A 22,424-nucleotide genomic window follows, 5' to 3' on the forward strand; every position below is an offset into this window, starting at 1 on the left:
GAAACAAGGCAAACAATAGATAAAGTCGCATTAGCCCTAGAAAGTGAGGAGAGAAAAACCTACACACTAGGAAGCGGGATGGTACTCACTGTTGAAGCAACCAGTCCTCCGTATGTGCACCCGCAGTGGAGGGGAACTGTGCAATGCCGCCGGCTGCCAAAGCACATGGGGACTGAGAGCGGCGTCTGCAGTCATATCCGTTTCCGGACATGCTGGGCGGAGTCAGGGAGAGCGTCACGAACCCCCCTTCAGATGCAACGGGGGGGGGGGGGGAGGGGGGCATAGCTCTGTTCCTTCATATCGACAGGGCAGATCCTTGGCCCATGTTAACCTATGAGCTGCTGTACAGATGACACGATCGGGACTATCTATTATTATACTACACGTTTGCTTTTGAGGTGTTTATTATTTTTTCTGTCCAATTGTCACATATGGAGGGCTTGTTTTTACAGGGAAAGGTTTTCTTTTTTTAAATGCACAATTTTGGGATACATCAAAGAGGTACCGTTTAGGAAAATATATCCCATATTCAAAGGATAAGTGATAAGAGTCTGATTGCATGGGGGGGGGGTCCAACCGATGGAATCCTCCCACGATCACCTGTACAGCGCTCCAGCAGGAGCTGCGATTGCTTCATAAACCCATAAACCGCAGGACCTTACTGCTAATGGCTGACATCAGCGATCATGCAGATGCCTGCCATTAACCAATGCAGATGCCCACCATTAACCAATACTGATCACAGCATATAACATTAGTGATCTGGTAGGTGAATGGCATAATTGTATAAAACAAAAAAACTTCAGAATTTTGGTCACATCATATCCCAGAAAAAATGGAATAAAAAGTGATCACATATACACAAAAGTGGTACAGGTAAAAATTATAAATCATGGCTCAAAAAAAAAAAAAAAAAAAACCCTCATTCACACCCAAATTTTAAGAATACTTATTTAGTTTAAATGTTGTTTACAGTTTTTAAGCAGTACAATATTAGAAAAGCATGTAAACATGGGTATCATTTTAATCGTACTGACCCACAGACTAAAGATAACATGACAGTTTTACCATAAAGTGCACTTCATAAAAAGGAACTCCACCTCAAATTTAAAAAATTTGATACTTTATTTAAAATTTCCTAAAAATATTTTTTGGGTTGCGCCACACACTTTTTAGTAAATTGAAAGACGTTACAAGTGTAACTGGTTGTGCAAAAAACAAGCCCTTATACGGCTCTGTGGATGGTAAAATAAAAGAACTGGGGTACATTCACTTGGGTGGGTTACCCACTGTGGAATTTCTGCAGAAGACCCCATTGAGGGCAATGTAATCTGCTGCGGATTTTGGGCTGCGGAGATTCCACTATGGAAAACTCAAACCTCTAGAAGGAAAATTGCAGTTAACTGGCCCATGTAAATGTACCCTTGTGGGTCTTAAAAGGTTTGAGAAAAAAAACAGAAACACAAAAATGTACATTGGTTGTGTCCTCACAACCAAAATGGGCTGGGTTTTTTAAGTGGTTAAGACAACAAAATATTTGTGGTAACCCCTTCCCTCATATCACCCAAGAGTTCCTTATGCCAGTTCAAAGTTATTTACTGGACAAACAGAGATATGGAAACTTGATTCAATGAAGCATCTATAGGAAATTGTACAGGGTGTGGGTTCAGATTGAATGACTTGTTCCTCAGTAATTCCTTCTACAGTATGTTTAACTTTTTCATTGCTGAAGAGCAGAGTTAGGGTCTATTCCCACGGTCAGAATTTCCACACCAATTCCGCTTCCGCTTCCTTGGGTGGTTTCTGGCTTGTGTGGATTTTGTATGGAATTGGTGTGGAAATTCCGCATGCGAAAATTCTGAAGTGTGGAATCCCATATAAGTCTATTGGGCTTATGTTTGAAGCGGAATTCCGCAAGCGGAAATTCTGCCCTTGTGAATAGACCCTAAGGGTATGTTCACACAAAGGAATGTCTCCACGGAAATCTGAAGGAATATTCCGCTGCAGAAGAGCCCCTTTGATATTAATGAGATTCTTCTGCACTGTTCACATGGGGGAAATCCCAAATCCAGCATCAACATGTCTATTCTTTTTGCGGATTTTGCTCAGAAATGCATTGCCATCTATGAGGCGGCACATTAACGAGTGGTACTAGCGCCCTAAGGATTATTCATATGTGTGAAATGACGGCATGTATCTTCAGTGTGGACATTCCGCGCTAGGTGCCTCTGGTCTTATCACCCATATTCTATAAGTGGTGGACTGTGATAGAGTATGATTTATGCTCAGTTTGCAACCTGAGTGTAAGGTGAGTGCAAGATTGATTGAGTGAAAATAGATGAACCCTCTTAAAATCACACCCACGTCTTGTGCTAGAGATGTGTGTACATAGCTATATATATATAGCCATATATACAGTAATACTTAAATATATAATTGCTTAGCAGATTGAACTTGTACATACAGTTATCAGCCATAACCTTAAAAGCAGTATTTACCCATTGCCACAAAATGCCGTTTATAAACGGTGCAGCGGAGTGGCAGGGGTATGAAGTGGGCTCAGGAGCTGAGCTTGCATCATACCCGCATGGTCCCAGCTTCTATCAGCAACCAGGACCTGTGGCTAATCCCAGACATTGCCGATCATGACTGTTTCCGGAATTAACCCTTTAGATGCTGCAATCAAAGTTGATCAAAGGCTTCTAAAAGTGCTGGAATCTGTTCATGGTAGCTCAGCGGAGCTGATCAGGACCATCACGGGGAAATCGTGATGTCCCGATCAGCTGTAAGGACGGAAGGAAGTCTCTTACCTCCTCCCTTCCCTGCTGCCTGATCAGTGTTGCTATGCTACAGTCAGCCACTGCAGGCTGTAGCAAACGAGCACAGATAAACTGATCAATGCTCTCCTATGAAGCAGCATTGGTCAGAGTATGCATTCTGAAGATTGAAGGTAATAGTCTTCTATCGGGACTACAAAATGTTGAACAAATTGTTTAAAAAAAGTTAATAAAAATGATTTAACCCCTTCCCTAATAAAAGTTTGAATCACCCCCCAATATGTGGTAGTGGGGCATGCGTAAATGTCCGAACTATTACATTTAAGTTGATTTAAGTTAATTTAACACATGGTCAATGGCGTAAACGTAAAAAAAAAAATTCCCAAAAGCAAAGAATTGTATATTTCTGGTCGCTTCTTATACCAGAATTTTTTTTTTATAAAAAGCCATCAAAACAAAAATGGTATAACTAAAACACTTGAGTCCTCATACGTCCCCATTTATGCATATTATTTGTTTTATAACATGACATGTCATTTGTACCGAAAAGTGCACTGCGTATAAACGAAAGACCCCATTCTTCCCACAAATATTTTTTTTTTCATTTCGCCGTAGATTTGGTGATTTCATTACAAAGTACAGTTGGTGCAAAAATCATGCCCTTAAATAGGTCTGTAAGTGGAACATTTAAAGCGTTATGGTCTTTAGAAGACAAAAAGGAAAAATAAAACAAAAAAACATGTGGTTAACCCCTTGGGGATGAAGCCCATTTTGACCCTAAGGACGACAGCATTTTTTGCAAATCTGACCTATGTATTAATATTTCTGGGATGCTTTTACTTATGAATTTGATTCAGAGAATGTTTTTTTTCGTGACTTATTCTACTTTATGTTAGTGTTAAATTTTTGCTGATACTTGCATGCTTTCTTGAGAAAAAATCCAAAATTTCATGAAAAATTTTTACATTTTGCATTTTTTTTACTTTGAAACTCTCTGCTTGTAAGGAAAATGGATATGCCAAATAAATTATATATTGATTCACATATACAATATGTCTACTTTATATTTGCATCATAAAATCATGTTTTTACTTTTTGAAGACATTAGAGGGCTTCAAAGTTTAGCAGCAATTTTCCAAAGAAAAATTCACAATCGGAATTTTTCTGGGACCAGTTCAGTTTTGAAGTGAAGTGAATTTGTGGGTCTTTATGTTAGAAATCCCACATAATGGACATCATTATGAAGACTGCACCCCTCAAAGAATTAAAAATGACATTCCGAAAGTTTAACTCTTTAGATGTTTCACAGGAATAGCTGCAATATGGAGGAGAAAATTCAAAATCTAAATTTTTTACTCTAACATATTCTCGTAGTCCCATTTTTTCCCCTCATTTTTACAAGGGGTAAAAGGAGAAAAAAAAAACCCAAGGAAATACCTCATTCATATGTGGATGTACTCTGTGGGTGCAATAGAGGGCACAGAAGGGTAGGAGCGACAATGGGCTTTTGGAGAGCGGATTTTGTTGGCATAGTTTTTTTTGGGGGGAGGGGCATGTTGCATTTAGGAAGCCCCCCATGGTGCCAGAACAGCAAAAAAACTAAACAAAACAAAAAAAAAACAACAACAAATGGCACATGGGAAACTCAAGGGAAACTCACCCCTCAAGGAAGTTAACAAGGGGTACAGTGACCCTTACCAACCCACAGGTGATGGACGAACTTTTGTTAAAGTGGGACATAAGGGGTAATAGGAGAAAAAGCCCCCCACCACATTTGTAACCCCATGTCTTCCGAGTATGGAAATACCCCATATGTGGACATAAAGTGCCCTGTGGGCGCACTACAGAGCTCAGAAGCAACGGAACGCCATTGGGCTTTTGGAGAGAGAATTTGGCAGGAATGGAAGTCGGGGGTCATGTGAGTTTACAGAGCCCCGATGCTGCTAGAACAGTGGACCCCCCCACATGTGACCCCAATTCGGAAACTACACCCCTCACGGAAGGTAATAAGGGGTGAGCATTTACACCCTACTGGCATTTGACAGATCTTTGGAACAGTGGGATGTGCAAATGAAATATTACATTTTTCATTTTCACGGACCACTGTTCAAAAAATCTTTTAAAACACCTGTGGGGTGTAAATGCTCACTGCACCCCTTGTTACATTCCACGAGCAGTGTAGTTTCCAAAATCTATCTGGGTCAACTGTTCTGGCAGCATTGGGGCTTTGTAAATGCACATGGCCTTCAATTCCAACTAAATTCTCTCTCCCAAAATTTTTTTTGCTTTTCTTCTGAGCATTGTAGTGTGCCCGCAGAGCACTTTACGTACACATATGGGGTATTTCCATACTCAGAAGAAGAGTTAAAAATTTTGGGGCGGCTTTTTCTCCAATTAGCCTGGGTGAAAATGAAAAATTTGGGGCAACACCAGCATTTTAGTGAAATCATCACCTGTGGGGTGTTAAGGTTTACTGCACCCCTTATTATGTTCCTTGAGGAGTGTAGTTTTCAAAATTGGGTCACATGTTTTTTTTGTGTGTTTATGTCAGAACTGTCACCCCTGGGCAAACCACCAATTTAGGCCTCAAATGTACATGGTGCACTCTCACTCCTGAGCCCTGTTGAGCACCCGCAGAGTACTTTACGTCCACATATGGGGTATTTCCGTACTCAGGAGAAATTGTGTTACAAATTTTAAGGAAAATAAAAAGTAAGGGGCAACACTAGCATGTTAATGTAAACATTTTTTTTTTTTTTACAATAACATGCTGGTGTAGACCCCAACTTTTCCTTTTCATAAGGGGTAAAAGGAGAAAAAGCCTCCCAAAATTTCTAACGCAATTTCTCCCAAGTACAGAAATACCCCATATGTGGCACTAAACTGTTGCCTTGAAATACGCTCAGGAGTGAGAGAGTGCCATGTGCATTTGAGGCCTAAATTAGGGATTTGCATAGGGGTAGACCCGGATGCAAGCATTAAACTTGCCTCTGCCACCAAATATACCCTACAGCAGTGTTTCCCAAACAGGGTGCCTCCAGCTGTTGCTAAACCTAGTGCCGTATGGTAAGTTTTTCATTTTTATTGGGGTGGGGGTGTAATTGTTTAAGTGTGTATATGTAGTGTTTTACCCTTTATATTGTGTGGTGTAGTGTTTTTAGGGTACATCCACACGGGCGGAAAATTTGCTGCAGCTCAAACTTGCATTAAAAATCTCACTGTACACCCCCGTGTAAACCTCCAGCTGTTGTAAAACTACAACTCCCAGCATGCACTGACAGCCGAAGGGCATGCTGGGGGTTGTAGTTCTGCCACAACTGGAGGCACACAATGATAACTCCCAGCATGCCGTTTGGCTGTTCATGCATGCTAGGAGTTGTAGTTTTGCAAGATCTGGAGGACCACAGTTTTGAGACCGCTGCACATTAATCTCAAACTGTGGACCTCCAGAACTTGCAAAACTTCAAATCCCAGCAAGGGGTGCCCAGCTTGGAGATCAGTGTATAATGATCTGTAAACTGTGACCCTCCACAGGCACTCATCTGATCGCCACCACAGCCGCACTGTAACTGTCGCTGATCAGTGGTGATTGGAAATACAGAGGGCATACAGGTACCCCCTCTGTCCTTATGTACCGGGACGCAAGGGCGTACCTGTACACCTTCTGTCCCCAACAGGTTAAAGGGGTATTGCAAAAAAAAAAAAACATTTTAAATGTCATGGGTGCCAGTCTAACATAAAAGCCTGTTATCAAACTGTATGAGGACAGATACTGTCTGGTTTTCCCAGAGCAACTAATCACAGCTCAGCTTTCATATGTTAACAAGCTCTGGAAATATGAAACCTGAACATTGATTGGTTGCTCTCTTTTTGTCCTCAGTCAGATGAATACATCTGGGCACCTGTGTTACCTGCTGTCAGTGCCTCTTCTTTTTTGACCCAATAAGTAAGAAATGTCTGTCCATTCAGTGGCTGAGGGGGCATTTCATTTATTGGGACAGAAAAAAGAGGAAGAGATGACTACAGGGAATGCACCATTTTGGAATTGGTAGCAGGCTTTATTTTACAGTAGACTGGTACAATGGGGAGCTACAGAGCTACTTGAGGGCTCATATTTTGCGCTAGTACCATTTTTGGGTAGATGTGACTTTTTATTACACTTTTACTGATATGAGATGCAGGAGCATTAGAAGCAGCACAACCGCATAGAAGATATGTGGGCTCATCTGCAGCCCAGGTTGCAGGCGGCAGCAAGCAGCTAGGACAATGCAGAAATCCCACAGCACTCCAATATCAGGGTGAAGAAAAAAGTGTGTGTTTGTTTCCTCATACCAAATGCAACCAAAAGCTTGACAAAGACTGTAGTGACAGTCGAAATGTTGCATTTTTTCTTCACCCTGCTATTGGAGTGCTGTGGGATTTTTTGAATTGTCCTATAGATAAGTATAACTAATATTACCAGCATGCAGTGCCCATATAGAGTTCACAATCTCTGCCTGCAAGATATAATTTCACTGTACACATGATATTTCCTATAAAGGTACAGTTAACTCCACTGACATGTCCTCTGATCTAAGTTGTTCATATTTCTTTTACTTCTCCATTTGGCCCAAACTGCCATGATATCTTCTCCAACCCACGACTTGTCTCTGCAGAGTTTGGTGCCCACCTTTGTGCACCAGATGGTAATAATGCCTCTCTTATTGTCTAATTTCTGTCTTAGATAGCAAACAATCACAGCCCAGCGCTGTGATAAGTTTTTATCCATGAGACTTTGCATGAGATATAATGTTTAACATTATATCATGTTTTATTAAGAAAGCTATGTTCCGATCCTTGCCTGTACCACATGATTGATAAAAAGGGTTTGTGTAGCTTACATTTATAATAGCTGTAAAAGGGTTGTGTAGAGAAGAAAGAATAAATCACAATAAATAAAAGGTTTACAGCCCTTCTAGGAGAACACTACTGATATAGATATTGTATGGTAGGTCAATCCCACTGATATAAATAATGTATGCCATAATGGTAGATAGCCTTAATAGATAAATAAAATAAAACAGGGCTAATGATTGTACATGTCCCATATGCAATAATAAATTAAAGATGAATAAAGGTGCTTTCAGCTATAAAAGTTATATTTATTTGTATGGATGACAATTACATCCTATATATGACCCTTGTGGTATGTATGTTGTTCAAGAGTAGAATATACATAAATGTAAAACAGTTAAAAAGTACAGTTGTATGGGAAAAGTTATCTATATTTGACCATATATCATCATTACTGCTACATAGAACTGGTTTATATAAAATCACTACTCTTATCGTTATTTTATTTAGTTAGATCTATCCACTATTACAACAAAAACATCTATATCAATAGGGTTTACCTAGAGGAGCTGTTAACCTTTTATTTATTGTAATAGATAATTGCAAAGAGGTTTGATGTGCACATACACTTAGATGTAAAATTCAGCGGGTTTCATTGCAAACTAGAGATTTAGTCGAGGTCCATTGCAATAAAGGCAATTGTAGACAAACAAACAAACAAAAAAACAAAGGAAATCTATTCACATAATATGTTCTACTATTTGGCCAGTGTTGGTGGGAGTGCTTCTTTAAAAACCTTTTATACAAAATGTATAACTTTCACACTAATATACCTGATATCCCCATGTGCCACCGCTCTGGTATTTTGCATAATGATTGCCTGAACTGTTGCGATTCATGTTGTAAGAATCTTCCAGGGTCTCGTACATTGAACCAACTGTTAAAGAAAAAAAAACAAAATGATTTCACGTTTTCATGGTCAATAATAAGAGAAAAAGATAAAGCTCTGTTCATATCTGCAACATACAGTGTGATTCCCATTTTAGAGTTCTCATTTTTATTCCCATTAGGTTCTATATTCCTACCAAGGTAGAGTCAGGTTCAGAGCCACTAATGCAGATGTGAGCATGTTTTTTATTCCGCCACCCATTACAGATTATTAGGAAATACATAGTAGATAGAAACCTAACCCCTTCCTCCCAACCCCTTCCTCCTAACCCTAGGTAAACAAACTAAGGGTATGGTCCTGCTGTGTACTCATATGCTGCTAGGAAATCCTAATATGCCACTACTGATGTCACATGGATTTAAACACTCAAGGACATGAATCTTTCTGCCTGTCTCTGTATACAAAGCTGTGGTTTAATGTGCTCTTTTCATTAAACCCGTCCCGACCCATGACATACAGTTACATCACTGATGGCGTGGGGAAGTATGGGTGGGCTTGGGAATTAATACACACACAGCAGGTGCTATAGCCGGTTATTGATTAGCATTGAAGATCCATCAAGATGCTGGCAATTTAACTGTATAGATAGCCCAATCGAAAGAGTTTGTAGCATCAACACAGTAATATAGTGGATCATTGGTCTGGGGGTCTGATCTGTTGTCAAGGCTGGAAACCTTCTTTAAAGGGGTACTCCACTGGAACACATTTTTTTTTTTTTTTATCAAATGATGCCAGATGCCAACTGATGGACAGAGGTGTCAGCAGAGAACACTGTGGTCAGGCAGAAAGGAAATTCAAAAAGGAAAGAACTTCCCGTGGATCATAACAGCAGCTGATAAGTACTGGAAGGATTAAGATTTTTTAATAGAAGTAATTTACATACAGTGGTCCCTCAAGTTACAATATTAATTGGTTCCAAGATGACCATTGTATGTTGAAACCATCGTATGTTGAGACCAGAACTCTATAGAAACCTGGTAATTGGTTCTCAAGCCACAAAATGTCATCCAAAAGTAGGAAAAAGTGAGGATTAAAGATAACTAAGTAGATAACTAATAGAGATAAAGCAAATCCTTACACATAAAAGTAATAAAGATCTGCTGGGAGCTGTAAATCACTGTGTATGTCATTGTTTCCCAACCAGAGTGCCTCCAGCTGTTGCAAAACTACAACTCCCAGCATGCCGGCATGCTGGGAGTTGTAGTTTTGCAACAGCTGGAGGCACCCTCTTTGGGAAACACTGGTCTATGTAGAGGAAAGAAGCTTCTTCAGGGTCCTGTACAGAACACGCAGTATCCTAAAAAAAGGAAAATGGAGCCGCCCTCACCTGATGCCCAAAGGAGCAGCTAACCCTGGCACAGGTAAAGAGTACAGAACATGTAATACCTCCCTGTACTGTAGGGGGTGCTACCAGACACCAGTCAGTGCATGCACTTTAGGATTACACCGGTTTTACCAGTGAAATATCCATTCTGATTGGTCGGTTCTTCCAGCCATTGACACGTTTCGCAGATTCCATAGCATTGTATGTTGAGTCTGGTTTCAAGTTACAATGGTCCAGAAAAGACCACTGTATGTTGAAACTATTGTATGTTGAGGCCATTGTAAGTTGAGGGATCACTGTATCCGTTTAAACTTTCTGGTACCATTTTATTAAAAAAAAAAAAAAAAGTTTTCCAGTGGAAGCCACTATGTTTGCCATGAAATCATACACGATAAGGATATCTGCACACACAGTATTACAAACCTTATTTTGGGCACCTTTTTAAATTATCATTTTAAGAGCAGAAGGGCACATGGAAAAAGTATAATGGAAAAGAGGAAAATATTATACACATTTATATCGCAGTCTGCACAAACATGCGCAACTTATGAGGTTTTTTTACGCTGCCTGTGCCACACAGTAGACAGTGCCTTGCAGCCTGCCAGACTTACTAGAACTTTTGCCTGCACCCGGGCACATGTTTTAGCTGAAATTGACACCAGCTCATAAAGTTGGAAAGGAACACTGGGAAGTCTGATTTTAATCAAAAATACTAGGCATGAACATATTCTAAGTGTCCATTAGGTGCTAATGATACAATTAACTATCTGGGCCACACTAAGGTTTGTTTGGTTTCTTCTTCCACCTACACCCCTTCCCTTCCCCTCCTTTGAACTTAATGGACATCTCTCTTTCTTTTATCAGTGTAACTAGAATTCAAAGGGCCCACTAGCAAATATCAAAATGCCCCCACTAGGTCCCCATTAATTAACCACCAACCCTTCCACTCGACCCTCACCCCACCCCTGTTCCACCACCTTTTCCACTATGCTGTTGTTATGGGGAATTTCTCCTGCTCTGGACAGTTCCTGACATGGACAGAGGTGTCAGCAGAGAGCACTGTGGACAAGACAAAAAAGAAAAGAATTTCCTCTGTAGCATACAGCTGCTAAAAAGTACTGGAAGGGTAAATATTTTTTAATAGAAGTAATTTACAAATCTGTTTAACTTTCTGGCACCAAATGATTTAAAAAAAATTATAATTTCCACCGGAGTACCCCTTGATCTCAATAGTAGATAAATTCTGCTAAATGATATACATAATTACATTGTTAGCAACCGTTAATGTTTAACCATGATTTTTTTTAAGATTATAAAACGTTATGACAGGAAAACACAAACCCAGCCAGAATGACTTTGAAAGTGATATCAGGACTAGCATTGTGCATCCTGTGGTACACGAACAGGGTTTCCAAGGTGGAATAGCTGCAAACAAGTCTAAGGCCATGGTCACATGTCGGAATTTTCGTGCCGGGTTCCGCATTGTCATTTGGCACGGAGATTCCACTGCAGCGGAGTCCTGTTGAATTAAACGGGATACTGCTGCATTGTGCACACAGCGGAATTTCCATGCCAGAGGTTTTTGACACTGAAATTCTGATTTCATATCCGTATCCGCAGAAATAATAAACATCCATTCTCTTTGCGGACTCCGCATGGAATCCATAGCTGTCTATGAGACAACAAATTCCTGTGCGGTCCTAGCGCTGGCAGTTTGGGGAATGTCTGCACAAATATTTTCTGTGGACATTCCGATGTATGAACATTGCTTAAGGGTCTATTCACATGGCAGAATTTCCACTCATATGAATGCCCAATAGACTTTTTGGGGAATCTGCACTCCCTTTCACACTTCTGAATTTCCACACGGATTCCATACCAATTTTGCATAAAATCCGCACAAGCCAGAAACCACCCAAGGAAGCAGAAGCGGAATTGGTGCGGAAATTCTGCTGTGTGAATAGACTATAAGGATGCATTCAGACCATAATTTCTGGCAACCAGATCGGGTGGGTGAATTTCAAAACCACCTGCTGCCATATGCCTGCCAGACACATGCCAAACCCCCACAAATAAAAAAAATGGGTCTGCTGTGATTTTTAGTATGGGCCAAAAAATCCAATATGATCGGAAAATGACTCAACCAGAGCCACTAGCTCATTCCAGTCAGCTCATTCATTGAATGGGGCACTGCATGGACAGGCAGTCTGATGGATTTAAGTGCACAGAGCAGTAACTACTGGAATGGTGTGGAGCTCCATCTCAGGGTTTGGGCAAGGCCATGTATGATCGAGGGTTACTTCGGTTTGTGACTTTTGAAAGATTTTTGCACTCAAAATTTGCGCCTTTTTGAAAAGTTGCATATAGTAAATTTGTTACCACTGCATTTTTCCCTTTCCTGCCTATATCAACTGAAATAAAAGACTTTGGTTTTTGATCTATATGGTATGTAGCCTAAAAAAAACATGTTCCACTAATCAGTCCCCCGCAATTGTGCCGAAGATGATCCGAAAGGTTAAAGGAGAAACGTGGCACAAAACTTTTAACTCCTCCTGTGCCCGGGCGGCAAAAAAACAAAACAATTTTGAATTCACCTTCCTATGTTCCCCCCGTTGTACCGATATCGGTGTCCCATTCCTCCGGCGCTGCTTGGCTCCCTGCTTCCTAGGCTCGGAACGTCACACTGCGGTCAGCGTATCGCTGGCCGCAGCGATGTCCCGCCTCGACCGGTGATAGGCTGAGCGCACTGCCATGTAAGGAGCCCGGGCAATAGGTAGATGGTGGGGCTCGAGCTCCTTACGTGCACTCAGCCTATCACTAGCCAAGGCGATAAATTGCTGCGGCCAGCGATACGCTGACCAGAGTGTGACGTTACGAGCCTAAGAAGCAGGGAGTCGAGCAGCACCAGAAGAACGGGGCAACTGGGGAATGTAGGCAGTTGAGTTAAAGTTTTTTATTTTTGCAGCCTGGGCACAGGAGGAGTTAAAAGTATAGCACAGTATTTCTCCTTTAATACAGCGCTGCAACTGCTTTAGATATCGTGATCAGTATTGTTTATGGCATCTAAAAGTAGGCAGGACCTGCAGTCTATGAAGCAAGCAGTCTGAATGTAAATGTACATCCTGGTGCGTTAAGTACCAGGATATACATTTACGTTTGATTTTGTTAAAGTGTTAAGAAAGCAGAAATAAAGAAAAAAAAATCATAATCAATAAATATTATGAGAATAATTTTAAGATTCAAAAGTAGTGCCAAAGTGCAATATGTATGTTCCCAAAAAGTTAGTTAGCGGAAGCCAACTCCTTTATATCCTGCTTCAAACAACCAGCTTCCCGCATATATGTTTTTTTTTTTTTGTTTTTTTTTTTATTGGTTCAGTACATGTTTTTCATGGAAACATTTATTTTTTTTGAAAAATGCCAAGAAAAACGCTAATTCTGCCGCATGGCATTTTTTTGGCCAAAAAACGCTGCGGCCAGATGTCAAATGTAATAAAATTTCGTAGGGTACCATTAAAAATAAATAATAAAAAAGATACAGTAGTGATGGAAAAAAAATTAAACGAAATTTATCTTTTTTATAATAAAAATTTTAATTAATTTTTAAACAGGGATCAATTTATGTTTGCGGGCAGGGCACTAAAAATATAGCCGACAATAATAAAAATGTAGTGTGTGTGTTTTTAACTTTTTATTCTTAATTTTTTAGGTGGTACTACTACTCCCAGCATGGAACACACTGTTCAATTATGGGAGTAGTAGTCCTGTACTAATTGATAGATCGCCCCGTGTTCCGTTGCAATCCTCCTGTATAATGTATAGATGCGGGTGATCTATTCATATTTCCTGCAGAGACCTATGATTGGCCAGATGGTTCCAGCCAATCACAGCTCTCTGCAGGAAATATGAACAGGTGTATATATATGTCAGTGCAGGGGACCCTAGAGGAGCGTCTGGCTGTATTATACAGGAGGATCACAGCTGGAGTCAGGAGTGACATTCGCTGTGATCTTTACTTAACTGCAGGTACTACTGCTCCCAACATGCAGCTTCATGTGCTCCATGATGGGAGTAGTAGTACCTGCAGTTAAGGAAAGATAACAGCGGGTATCACTCCTGACATCTGCTGGGATCAGCCCATATATTGCAGAGATGCGGAGCGGCTTTCTCCTGTGCTCGCATCTCTGCACTATACTCCGGACAGCGATATGAATAGAACATCAATCATTCATATTTCCCTCCCAGAGCAGTGATTGGCTGCAACCATACAGCCAATCACCACTCTGGGCAGAAAATATGAATGAGTGATGTGAATTTCTATTCACATCACTGGCTGGAGTACAGAGCAGAGATGCGAGCGCTGTATAGAGCCGCTCCACGTCTCTGCTATATTATGGACAATCGCATCGGGAGATATGTCTATTAGTACATGTACTACTACTCCCATCATGGAACAGTGTGTTCCATGCTGGGAGTAGTAGTACTACCTAAAAAATGTCTAAAAAGAGAGGGGAAAAAAAGTGAAGCACACACTTTATTAAAAATGTATTAACATTTTGTTATAAAAAAATAAAAATTTTGTTAAATACATTTTCTTTCCATCACTACTGCATTTTTTTTGGTACCCAAAACATTTTGGGTACCAAAACAAATAAACGCCAAAGGGGCCAAAAATGCAATTTCCACGCAAATGAAAAAAGCCTGAAAAAACACCAGATGCAGGAAATTGCACTGGCGTTTTTTTTCCAACCAAAAAACGCTGGACAAAAAAACTTGATAGTATGCACCAACAGTATTATTTGCAATGAAAATGGCAATGTTTTTCTGCCTATACAACAGCAGCTACTTCAGATCCCCATTTCTGCCCATCAGTACACTAAAATGATGGTGCGAATCAGAGTGGTCACAAAACCTCAACCTATTCTCAGCAGATGCTCTATTCTACCTCATTTCAACCCAGACACTCTATTCTTCCTCATTTCAACCCAGACGCTCTATTCTACCTCATTTCAACCCAGACACTCTATTCTACCTCATTTCAACCCAGACGCTCTATTCTACCTCATTTCAACCCAGACGCTCTATTCTACCTCATTTCAACCCAGACGCTCTATTCTACCTCATTTCAACCCAGACGCTCTATCCTACCTCATTTCAACCCAGACGCTCTATTCTACCTCATTTCCACCCAGACACTCATAGTTACATAGTTAGTACGGTGGAAAAAAGACATATGTCCATCAAGTTCAACCAGGGAAATTCTACCTCATTTGCTTAAGCCTTTTAATGTGGCATTTATATTGCAATTGTCAAACCAAAAGATTCAGTGTATACATTAAGATGATCTCGTGAAATATACTGTATTGTTTCCATAGACGTACGGCAAAAGTACAGTTGGTGTACATCTAAATACCGTTTTTTTTAATGTTGCGAAGCTATTGGTAGAATGTTTTTATTTTTATTTTTTTTACAGTGTGTAATTTATTATTAGTTGAACATCTCATTTATTTCATGGCATCATAATGTGAAAACTTGAAAAGAAGCTTTACAATAATAAATTCATTTTTAACCTAATACAGGCCCTGATAAAAAGCTTAGCCTGACTGCATGAATCGTGCACATTGCTTATATTTAAAAAAAAAAAAAAAAAGTTGCAAGGGTTTTTTGTGTTTATTTTTTGAGCAGTTTGAGCTGTGCCAAATTTCACCAACATTTAAAACAAAACCCAACCTATTTATCAATGACAGGGTATAAAATTTATTTAGAAAAAATTAAAACACACACATCAACAATCCCGTCTTCATTTTTTATAGAAAAAAAAAAAAAGCTACAGATACTGTACGTGTGAGCATACCCTTGGTCAGTTTTTTTCCCTGTGTGTGAACCCAGCCTAGTTTGTTGCTGTAACATACAAAAAACGCAGTACTTTTTACAATTCCTAGAACAGTGGTCTCCAAACTGTGGACCTCCAGATGTTGCGAAACTAGAACGCCCAGCAAGCCCGGGCAGCCAGGGAGTTGTAGTTTTGCAACATCTGGAGGTCCATAGTTAGGGGAGCACTACCCTAGACCTGGGTGCATTTACCTCTAGCGCCATGGCTCAGGGTGGAAGACTGCGAGCTCTTGGGCTTCTGCCTCCTTACTGTCATCATGACTTGCTCCTTCACACGCTGGTCCCCGCTAGCCCCGCTCCTCAGGCGATTATCCGAAGGGACGGCTAAGGAAGACTCATTCTGCCACAGGAAGACTTCAGAGGCCAGGGCAGTCTTCAGAGGGGAAGGTGAGGACAACATGGCAGGTGTGCACAGGAGGATTGTATACAGGGCTATGGAAATCCCTGGGAACAGACGAGCGCCAAAGTCTCTTAGGGTTGTACAGATGCGTCTCTCTGACAGTGAGAAATGTGTCCAGGTCTAGCAGTGAAGGGCGTGCCGGCGTTCGGGTGACACGCCTGGATATTTCGAGCCGCTCCTTAGTTGTGTCTTAAAATCAGTTTATGACCAATCGGTTTAGTCATAGACGTTCGGGAAGACGCCGGAAAGTCACCTGTGCACGTGGAGAAGAAGACACAGGGGCCCCGAGCAGCTTCACAAGGTCCTGTGGGAAGGACAAGTGCATTCTCCTTACCTAGTGTCTGCAAGGCAAGCAAATGGCCTCACCAGATGTGCCCGGGCTCAATATGGGGCAGGTTGTTATGCAACATGTGGGTGGAAGCGACTATTACACAGAAGAGATACTCACACATTGTGTCACATAGCTTGTTATGCCTGCTGTGTACTACACACCCAAATCCAATGTACGCACAACCCCTCTGACATACACAGTAACTGAACCACACCTTGAACATCAGACACAATACAAACTTGTTCCCCAACTTTACCCTACTGTCTGTTATGACGGTGGAGGGCTGTGGAGATGTTCTTTTCCCTGTATATTCCTTAATGTTCATGGAAACTAGGCCCTCAACAACTCTAAAATACACGTTCATAGCCCCCCTAGGGTTTTTACCTACTTTCCCAGAGGCCCCCATGATTATACATGGCTGGGGTGGTCTGAGAATTGATATTTACAGGCTCTCTCCAGGGGTGGGATTCAAAACAGGCTCCCCACTTGGCCCATGGTGTAGCGTCACAGAAAACTGTTTTGTCTACACTTATCAAACCAATTGGCAAGTAAGGGGAAGTGCTAAAGAAGGTTTTACCATGTGAAACTACGCTTTCCAGTATCATGGAATCATTGGTATGGGTATGCTGGGAGTTGTGTCATTCATCGTCACTGCAGATCTTACAACTGACTACAGCTCTGATGGGACTTATAGGTGACGTCTTCTCTGTAAATATACTTTTTTCCTAATTTGCTCCAGACCGCCATGACTTCTTCCAGCTACATCTCACATCTGCAGAGTTTGACACCCAGACATCATTGGTTCCTCACTTCTGTCATTAGATCCTCATCCTCAGACAAAAAATTATTTTACCTTGCCCGATACTGTGCCCCCTGAATAAAACTCTGCCAAACACTATTCCCTTTGAATATAACCCTGCTAGATACTTTGTCCTACCCTATATATAACAATGCCTCACACTGTACCCTCTGAATATAGCCCTGCCACACACTGTGCCCTGAAAAAACAATACCAATACTGAATCATCTGAATATTACCCTGCCTCACAATGTAGCCTCTGAATATAGCCCTGCCACACACTGTACCCTCTGAATATAGCCCTGCCACACACTGTGCCCTGAAAAAACAATACCAACACTGAATCATCTGAATATTACCCTGCCACACACTGTAGCCTCTGAATGTAGCCCTGCCACACACTGTAGCCCCTGAATGTAGCCTGCCACACACTGTAGCCTCTGAATGTAGCCCTGCCACACACTGTAGCCCCTGAATGTAGCCTGCCACACACTGTAGCCCCTGAATGTAGCCTGCCACACACTGTAGCCCCTGAATGTAGCCTGCCACACACTGTAGCCTCTGAATGTAGCCCTGCCACACACTGTAGCCCCTGAATGTAGCCTGCCACACACTGTAGCCCCTGAATGTAGCCTGCCACACACTGTAGCCTCTGAATGTAGCCCTGCCACACACTGTAGCCCCTGAATGTAGCCTGCCACACACTGTAGCCTCTGAATGTAGCCCTGCCACACACTGTAGCCCCTGAATGTAGCCTGCCACCTTCTGTAACCTCTAAATATCCTTGTTCAGTGCACTTTCATTTTTTTCTCCTTGCCTTCTAATAGCCATAACACTTTCAATTTTTCACTTACAGACCCATATAAGGGTTAGTTTTTTGCAACACCAATTGTACTTTATAATGACATCAATCATTTTATCACCAAATCTACGGGGAAACAAAAAACTAATGAAATAGAAAAAACAAACACTATTTTGTAACCTTTGGGGGCTTCAGTTTTCCAATCATATAGGTTTTATCTTGTTTTACTACTTGTAAAATTAAAAAATTATAACTTTTTGTACGAAAAGTAGTATGCTTAAAATTGTTCTCTTCTGATTCCTATAACGTGTATTTTTATATATGTATTATGAGGACTAATTTTTGGGCACCATGATCTTAGTTTTTATCGGTACCACTTTTGTTTTGATTTGACTTTTTGACAGTTTTTTGGGGTATTTTTTTTATGTATGCGCCATTATCGGGGCTGTTTAATTAATTTTATATTTTAATAGTTTGGACAAATACATTTATATTTAAATGGAAAAAGGGGGTCATTCATACCTTTTATTAGAGAAAGGCTTAATTCACATTTATTAACCTTTTATTTTATTATTTTTTTTGTCCTCATACAGGACTTTCACAAGCTTTCTTTTAACTGCTTCCACTAAACAATGTTGTACCATAAGCTAGCATAGATTAGTGTTATCGGTGCATCATTGCTCCAGGCTGCCATGGCTTCTTGCAGTACTGGAGCGCCAACTGGACAGGACAGAGGCAGGGAGGGACCCTCTGCCTGTCCTCTCAGCTGATTGGGACCCCCTGATTTGACTTTTTACATTTTAGGTGCCACAGTATGTGATTAGGTGATTTAAACATTCAGTATGGAAGGGGTTAATTCACATTTATTAACTTTTTTTTACACCATTTTTTAGACCCCATACACTGTTCAATGCTATGCCATATCATAGCATTAATCTGTGTTAGGCTGGAATTCCACTTGTTTTTTATTGGGAAAGACGCCAAGAAAAACGCCAATTCTGCCGCATGGCGTTTTTTCTGCCAAAAAACGCTGTGGCCAAATTTTAGCCGCAAAATTATTTTTCCACTTGGGGTTTTTCAGTTTGGCGTTTTTTTTATCCTTTTTGCTTTTTTTCACTCTTTTTTGGAGTTTTTCAGCTCCTTCGCGGTTTTGCTAAATCGCAGCATGTTAAGCCTATGGTGTTTTTTGCCCTGAAATCATGGCGTTTTTCTCACAGGGAAATCTATTTGAGTAAAAAAATGCCAAGAAAAACGCCATGTGGGTTTTAACTTTGGCGTTTTTGTAGGCGGTTTTTATTCTCTTTTGGACTTTAGTGATCCAAAAAAGTGATGGAGATACCGTTTTTAATAAAATTTCGTAGGGCACCATTAAAAAAAAAAAAAAAAAAAAGATACACTACTGATGGAAAAAATAGTATTTAACTAAATTAATTTTTATACATTTTTAAACAGGATCAATATGTGTGTGTCGGCAGGGCACTAAAAATATAGCGACAATAATAAAAATGTAGTGTGTGTGTGTGTTTTTAACTTTTTTTTTCTTTATTTTTTAGGTGGTACTACTACTCCCGGCATGGAACACACTTTCATGATGGGAGTAGTAGTACCTGTACTTATTGACAGATCACCCAGGGTCCGTTGCGATCCTTCTGTACAATTTATATATGCGGCAGCCGCTCTTCTATGGTCCCCTGCACTGCCATATAGATACACCTATCATATTTCCCGCAGAGAGCTATGGTTGGCCAGATGGTTCCAGCCAATCACAGCTCTCTGCAGGAAATATGAATAGATGTATATATATATATATATATATATATATATATATATATATAAAACACGTCATTGCAGGGGACCATAGAAGAGCGTCCGGCCGCATCTATACATTATACAGGAGAATCACAGTGGGTGTCAGGAGTGACATCCGCTTTCCTTAACTGCAGGTACTACAGCTCCCAACATGGAGCAGAGTGTGCTCCATGATGGGAGTAGTAGTACCTGCAGTTAAGGAAAGATCACAGCCTGTGTCACTCTGCATCTCTGCTCTGTACTCCGGCCAGCCAGTGATATGGATAGAACATCGCTCATTCATATTTCCCTCAGAGAGCGGTGATTGGCTGCCACCATCCGGCCAATCCCCACTCTGGGTGGAAAATATGAATGAGTGATGTGAATTTCTATTCACATCACTGGCCGGAGTACAGAGCAGAGATGTAAGCGCTGTATAGAGCCTCTCCGCATCTCTGCTATATTATGGGTGACTACTACTCCCATCATGGAGCAGTGTGTTCCATGCTGGGAGTAGTAGTACTACCTAAAAAAAAATAGAGAAAATAAGTGACACACATACACACTTTATTAAAAATGTATTTAAAGTTCATTATAAAAAATAAAAATGTTCTTAAATAAAAAAAAATTCCCATCCCTACTGCATCACTTTTTTTTTTTTGGTACTTAAAGGGGTATTCCAGGATTTTTTTTTATTTGACTCTGCTACAGGGGCTGTAAAGTTAGTGTAGTTCATAATATAGTGTCTGTACCTGTGTGTGACAGTTTTCTGACAATTCTTCTGTGATTTTCACCTCACTATTTATTTTTACATGCATACAAAATGACTGTTGTCTCGGATCTTTCCCAGCTTGCAATGCGGCCGAGACCTGACTCACTAGTCACCTGATGACAGGGAGCCTGTCTGCTTCAATGGGTCTGCAACTAATGCAACAGCTAGAGGCACCCTGATTGAAAACCACACTGATTTGAATGGATGCAGCTCATTTATGTTTCAATGGGAGGGGTGGCTGATGTGTGGGATGGAGGAAGATGGCATTGTGGGATTTGTAGTAAAAAAAAGAAAAGTCAAACAAAGGAAATGAAATACAAGTTCACAAAAAGCTAGCCACAGTGTTATGCAAATCTCACAATTTAGCCTCAGGACAAGTGCAGATCCTTCCTAAGCATGTCCATTACTGCCTGCCAGGAAAGTACTAAAATCACCTTATGGTGGATAACCCCTTTAAAACATTTTGAAAAAAGGGGCCAAAAATGCAATTTCAACTCAAATGCAAAAATGCCAGAAAAAAACACCCCCCAAAAAAAAGTCAGACGCAGGAAATAGCACTGGCGTTTTTTTCTGTGAAAAAAACGTAGGAAAAAAAACCAAGTGGTATCCTAGCCTTATCTGCTCTCAATTGCTCCAGTCTGCTGAGCAAGGCTGGAGCATCACAGAAGACATCGGACAGTGAGGAGGCAGGTAAGGGCCCTCCCGCCGTCCTCTAAGCTGATACCAATCAGCCCGACTGAGCTGCCGGGAATGCTTTTTTTTTTTTTTTTTCTGCTATTCCAGGCTGATCGGGTCTCTGGTGACCCGATCACCCGGAAAATAGGGATGATCGGAGCTGTCAGGAACGTGGGGAGAAGATGGAGGCCTGTACCTGGAGGAGAAGATGCGTGGGGACCCCCTATCGTCGCTGGAGACAGGCACAGGTAGGGGGGGGGGGGGGGGGAATGAAAGTGAAAGTAAAGTGATCTTTACTGTGGCAACCACTAGGAAGGCCAAACTGCAACTCCCAGCATGCCCAGACAGCCAAAGGCTGTCTGGGAATGCTGGGAGTTGTAGTTTTGCAACATCTCAAGGGTCACAGTTTGGAGACCACTGTTACAGTGGTGCCCAAATGGTAGCCCTCCAGATGTTGCCAAACTACAGCTCTCAGTGTGCCTACAACTCTCAGTGTGCCTAGACTGCCCAGGCATGCTGGGAGTTGTAGTTCTGTAACATCTGTCCCTTCAGATTTAGCAATTTTCATGACTTTTTAGAAAATTGCTGCTCTACTTTGAAGTCCTCAATATAAAATGTATTTGGAATATCCATTTTTCTTACAAGCAGAGAGCTTCAAAGATAGAAAAATGCTAATTTTCTAAATTTTCATGAAATTTTGGATTTTTCACCAAAAAAGGATGCAAGTAACGCCGAAAATTTACCACCAAAATAAAGTAGAATATGTCACGAAAAAACTATCTCAGAATCAGAATATTCGGTAAAAGCGTTTGAGTTATTAATTCGTAAAGCTACGGTGGTCAGAATTGCGAAAAAGGGCTCAGTCCTTAAAGGGGTATTCCGCCCCTAGACATCTTATCCCCTATCCAAAGGATAGGGGATAAGATGTCAGATCGCCGGGGTCCCGCTGCTGGGGACCCCGGGGATCGCCGCTGCAGCACCCCGCTATCATTACTGCGCAGAGAGAGATTGCTCTGCACGTAATGATGGGCAATACAGGGGCCGGAGCATCGTTACGTCACGGCTCCGCCCCTTGTGACGTCA

The 22,424-nt window shown here is 41.1% G+C and overlaps 1 protein-coding gene across 3 annotated transcripts in view; it reads right to left on the minus strand.

Moving 5' to 3' along the window:
* The window catches only part of PKP1 (plakophilin 1), a 112,837-nt gene extending 91,253 nt beyond the window's left edge, over positions 1-21,584 (minus strand). The window contains exons 1-2 of one of the 3 annotated variants that reach the window (XM_056557744.1): positions 21,538-21,584; positions 8,444-8,547 (exon numbers count right to left, since the gene is read on the minus strand). In XM_056557744.1, the coding sequence (XP_056413719.1) occupies positions 8,444-8,481 (38 nt within the window). In that variant the 5' untranslated portion in view covers positions 8,482-8,547; positions 21,538-21,584. Of the gene's footprint in view, positions 1-8,443; positions 8,548-15,966; positions 16,516-21,537 lie in introns of those variants that run through there. The other 2 variants (XM_056557742.1, XM_056557743.1) reach the window with 2 other exon arrangements.
* Between the last annotated feature and the right edge of the window lie 840 nt (positions 21,585-22,424).

The sequence above is a fragment of the Hyla sarda genome, chromosome 2 (assembly GCF_029499605.1).
Source record: "Hyla sarda isolate aHylSar1 chromosome 2, aHylSar1.hap1, whole genome shotgun sequence".
In the NCBI taxonomy this organism is placed as follows: Eukaryota; Metazoa; Chordata; class Amphibia; order Anura; family Hylidae; genus Hyla; species Hyla sarda.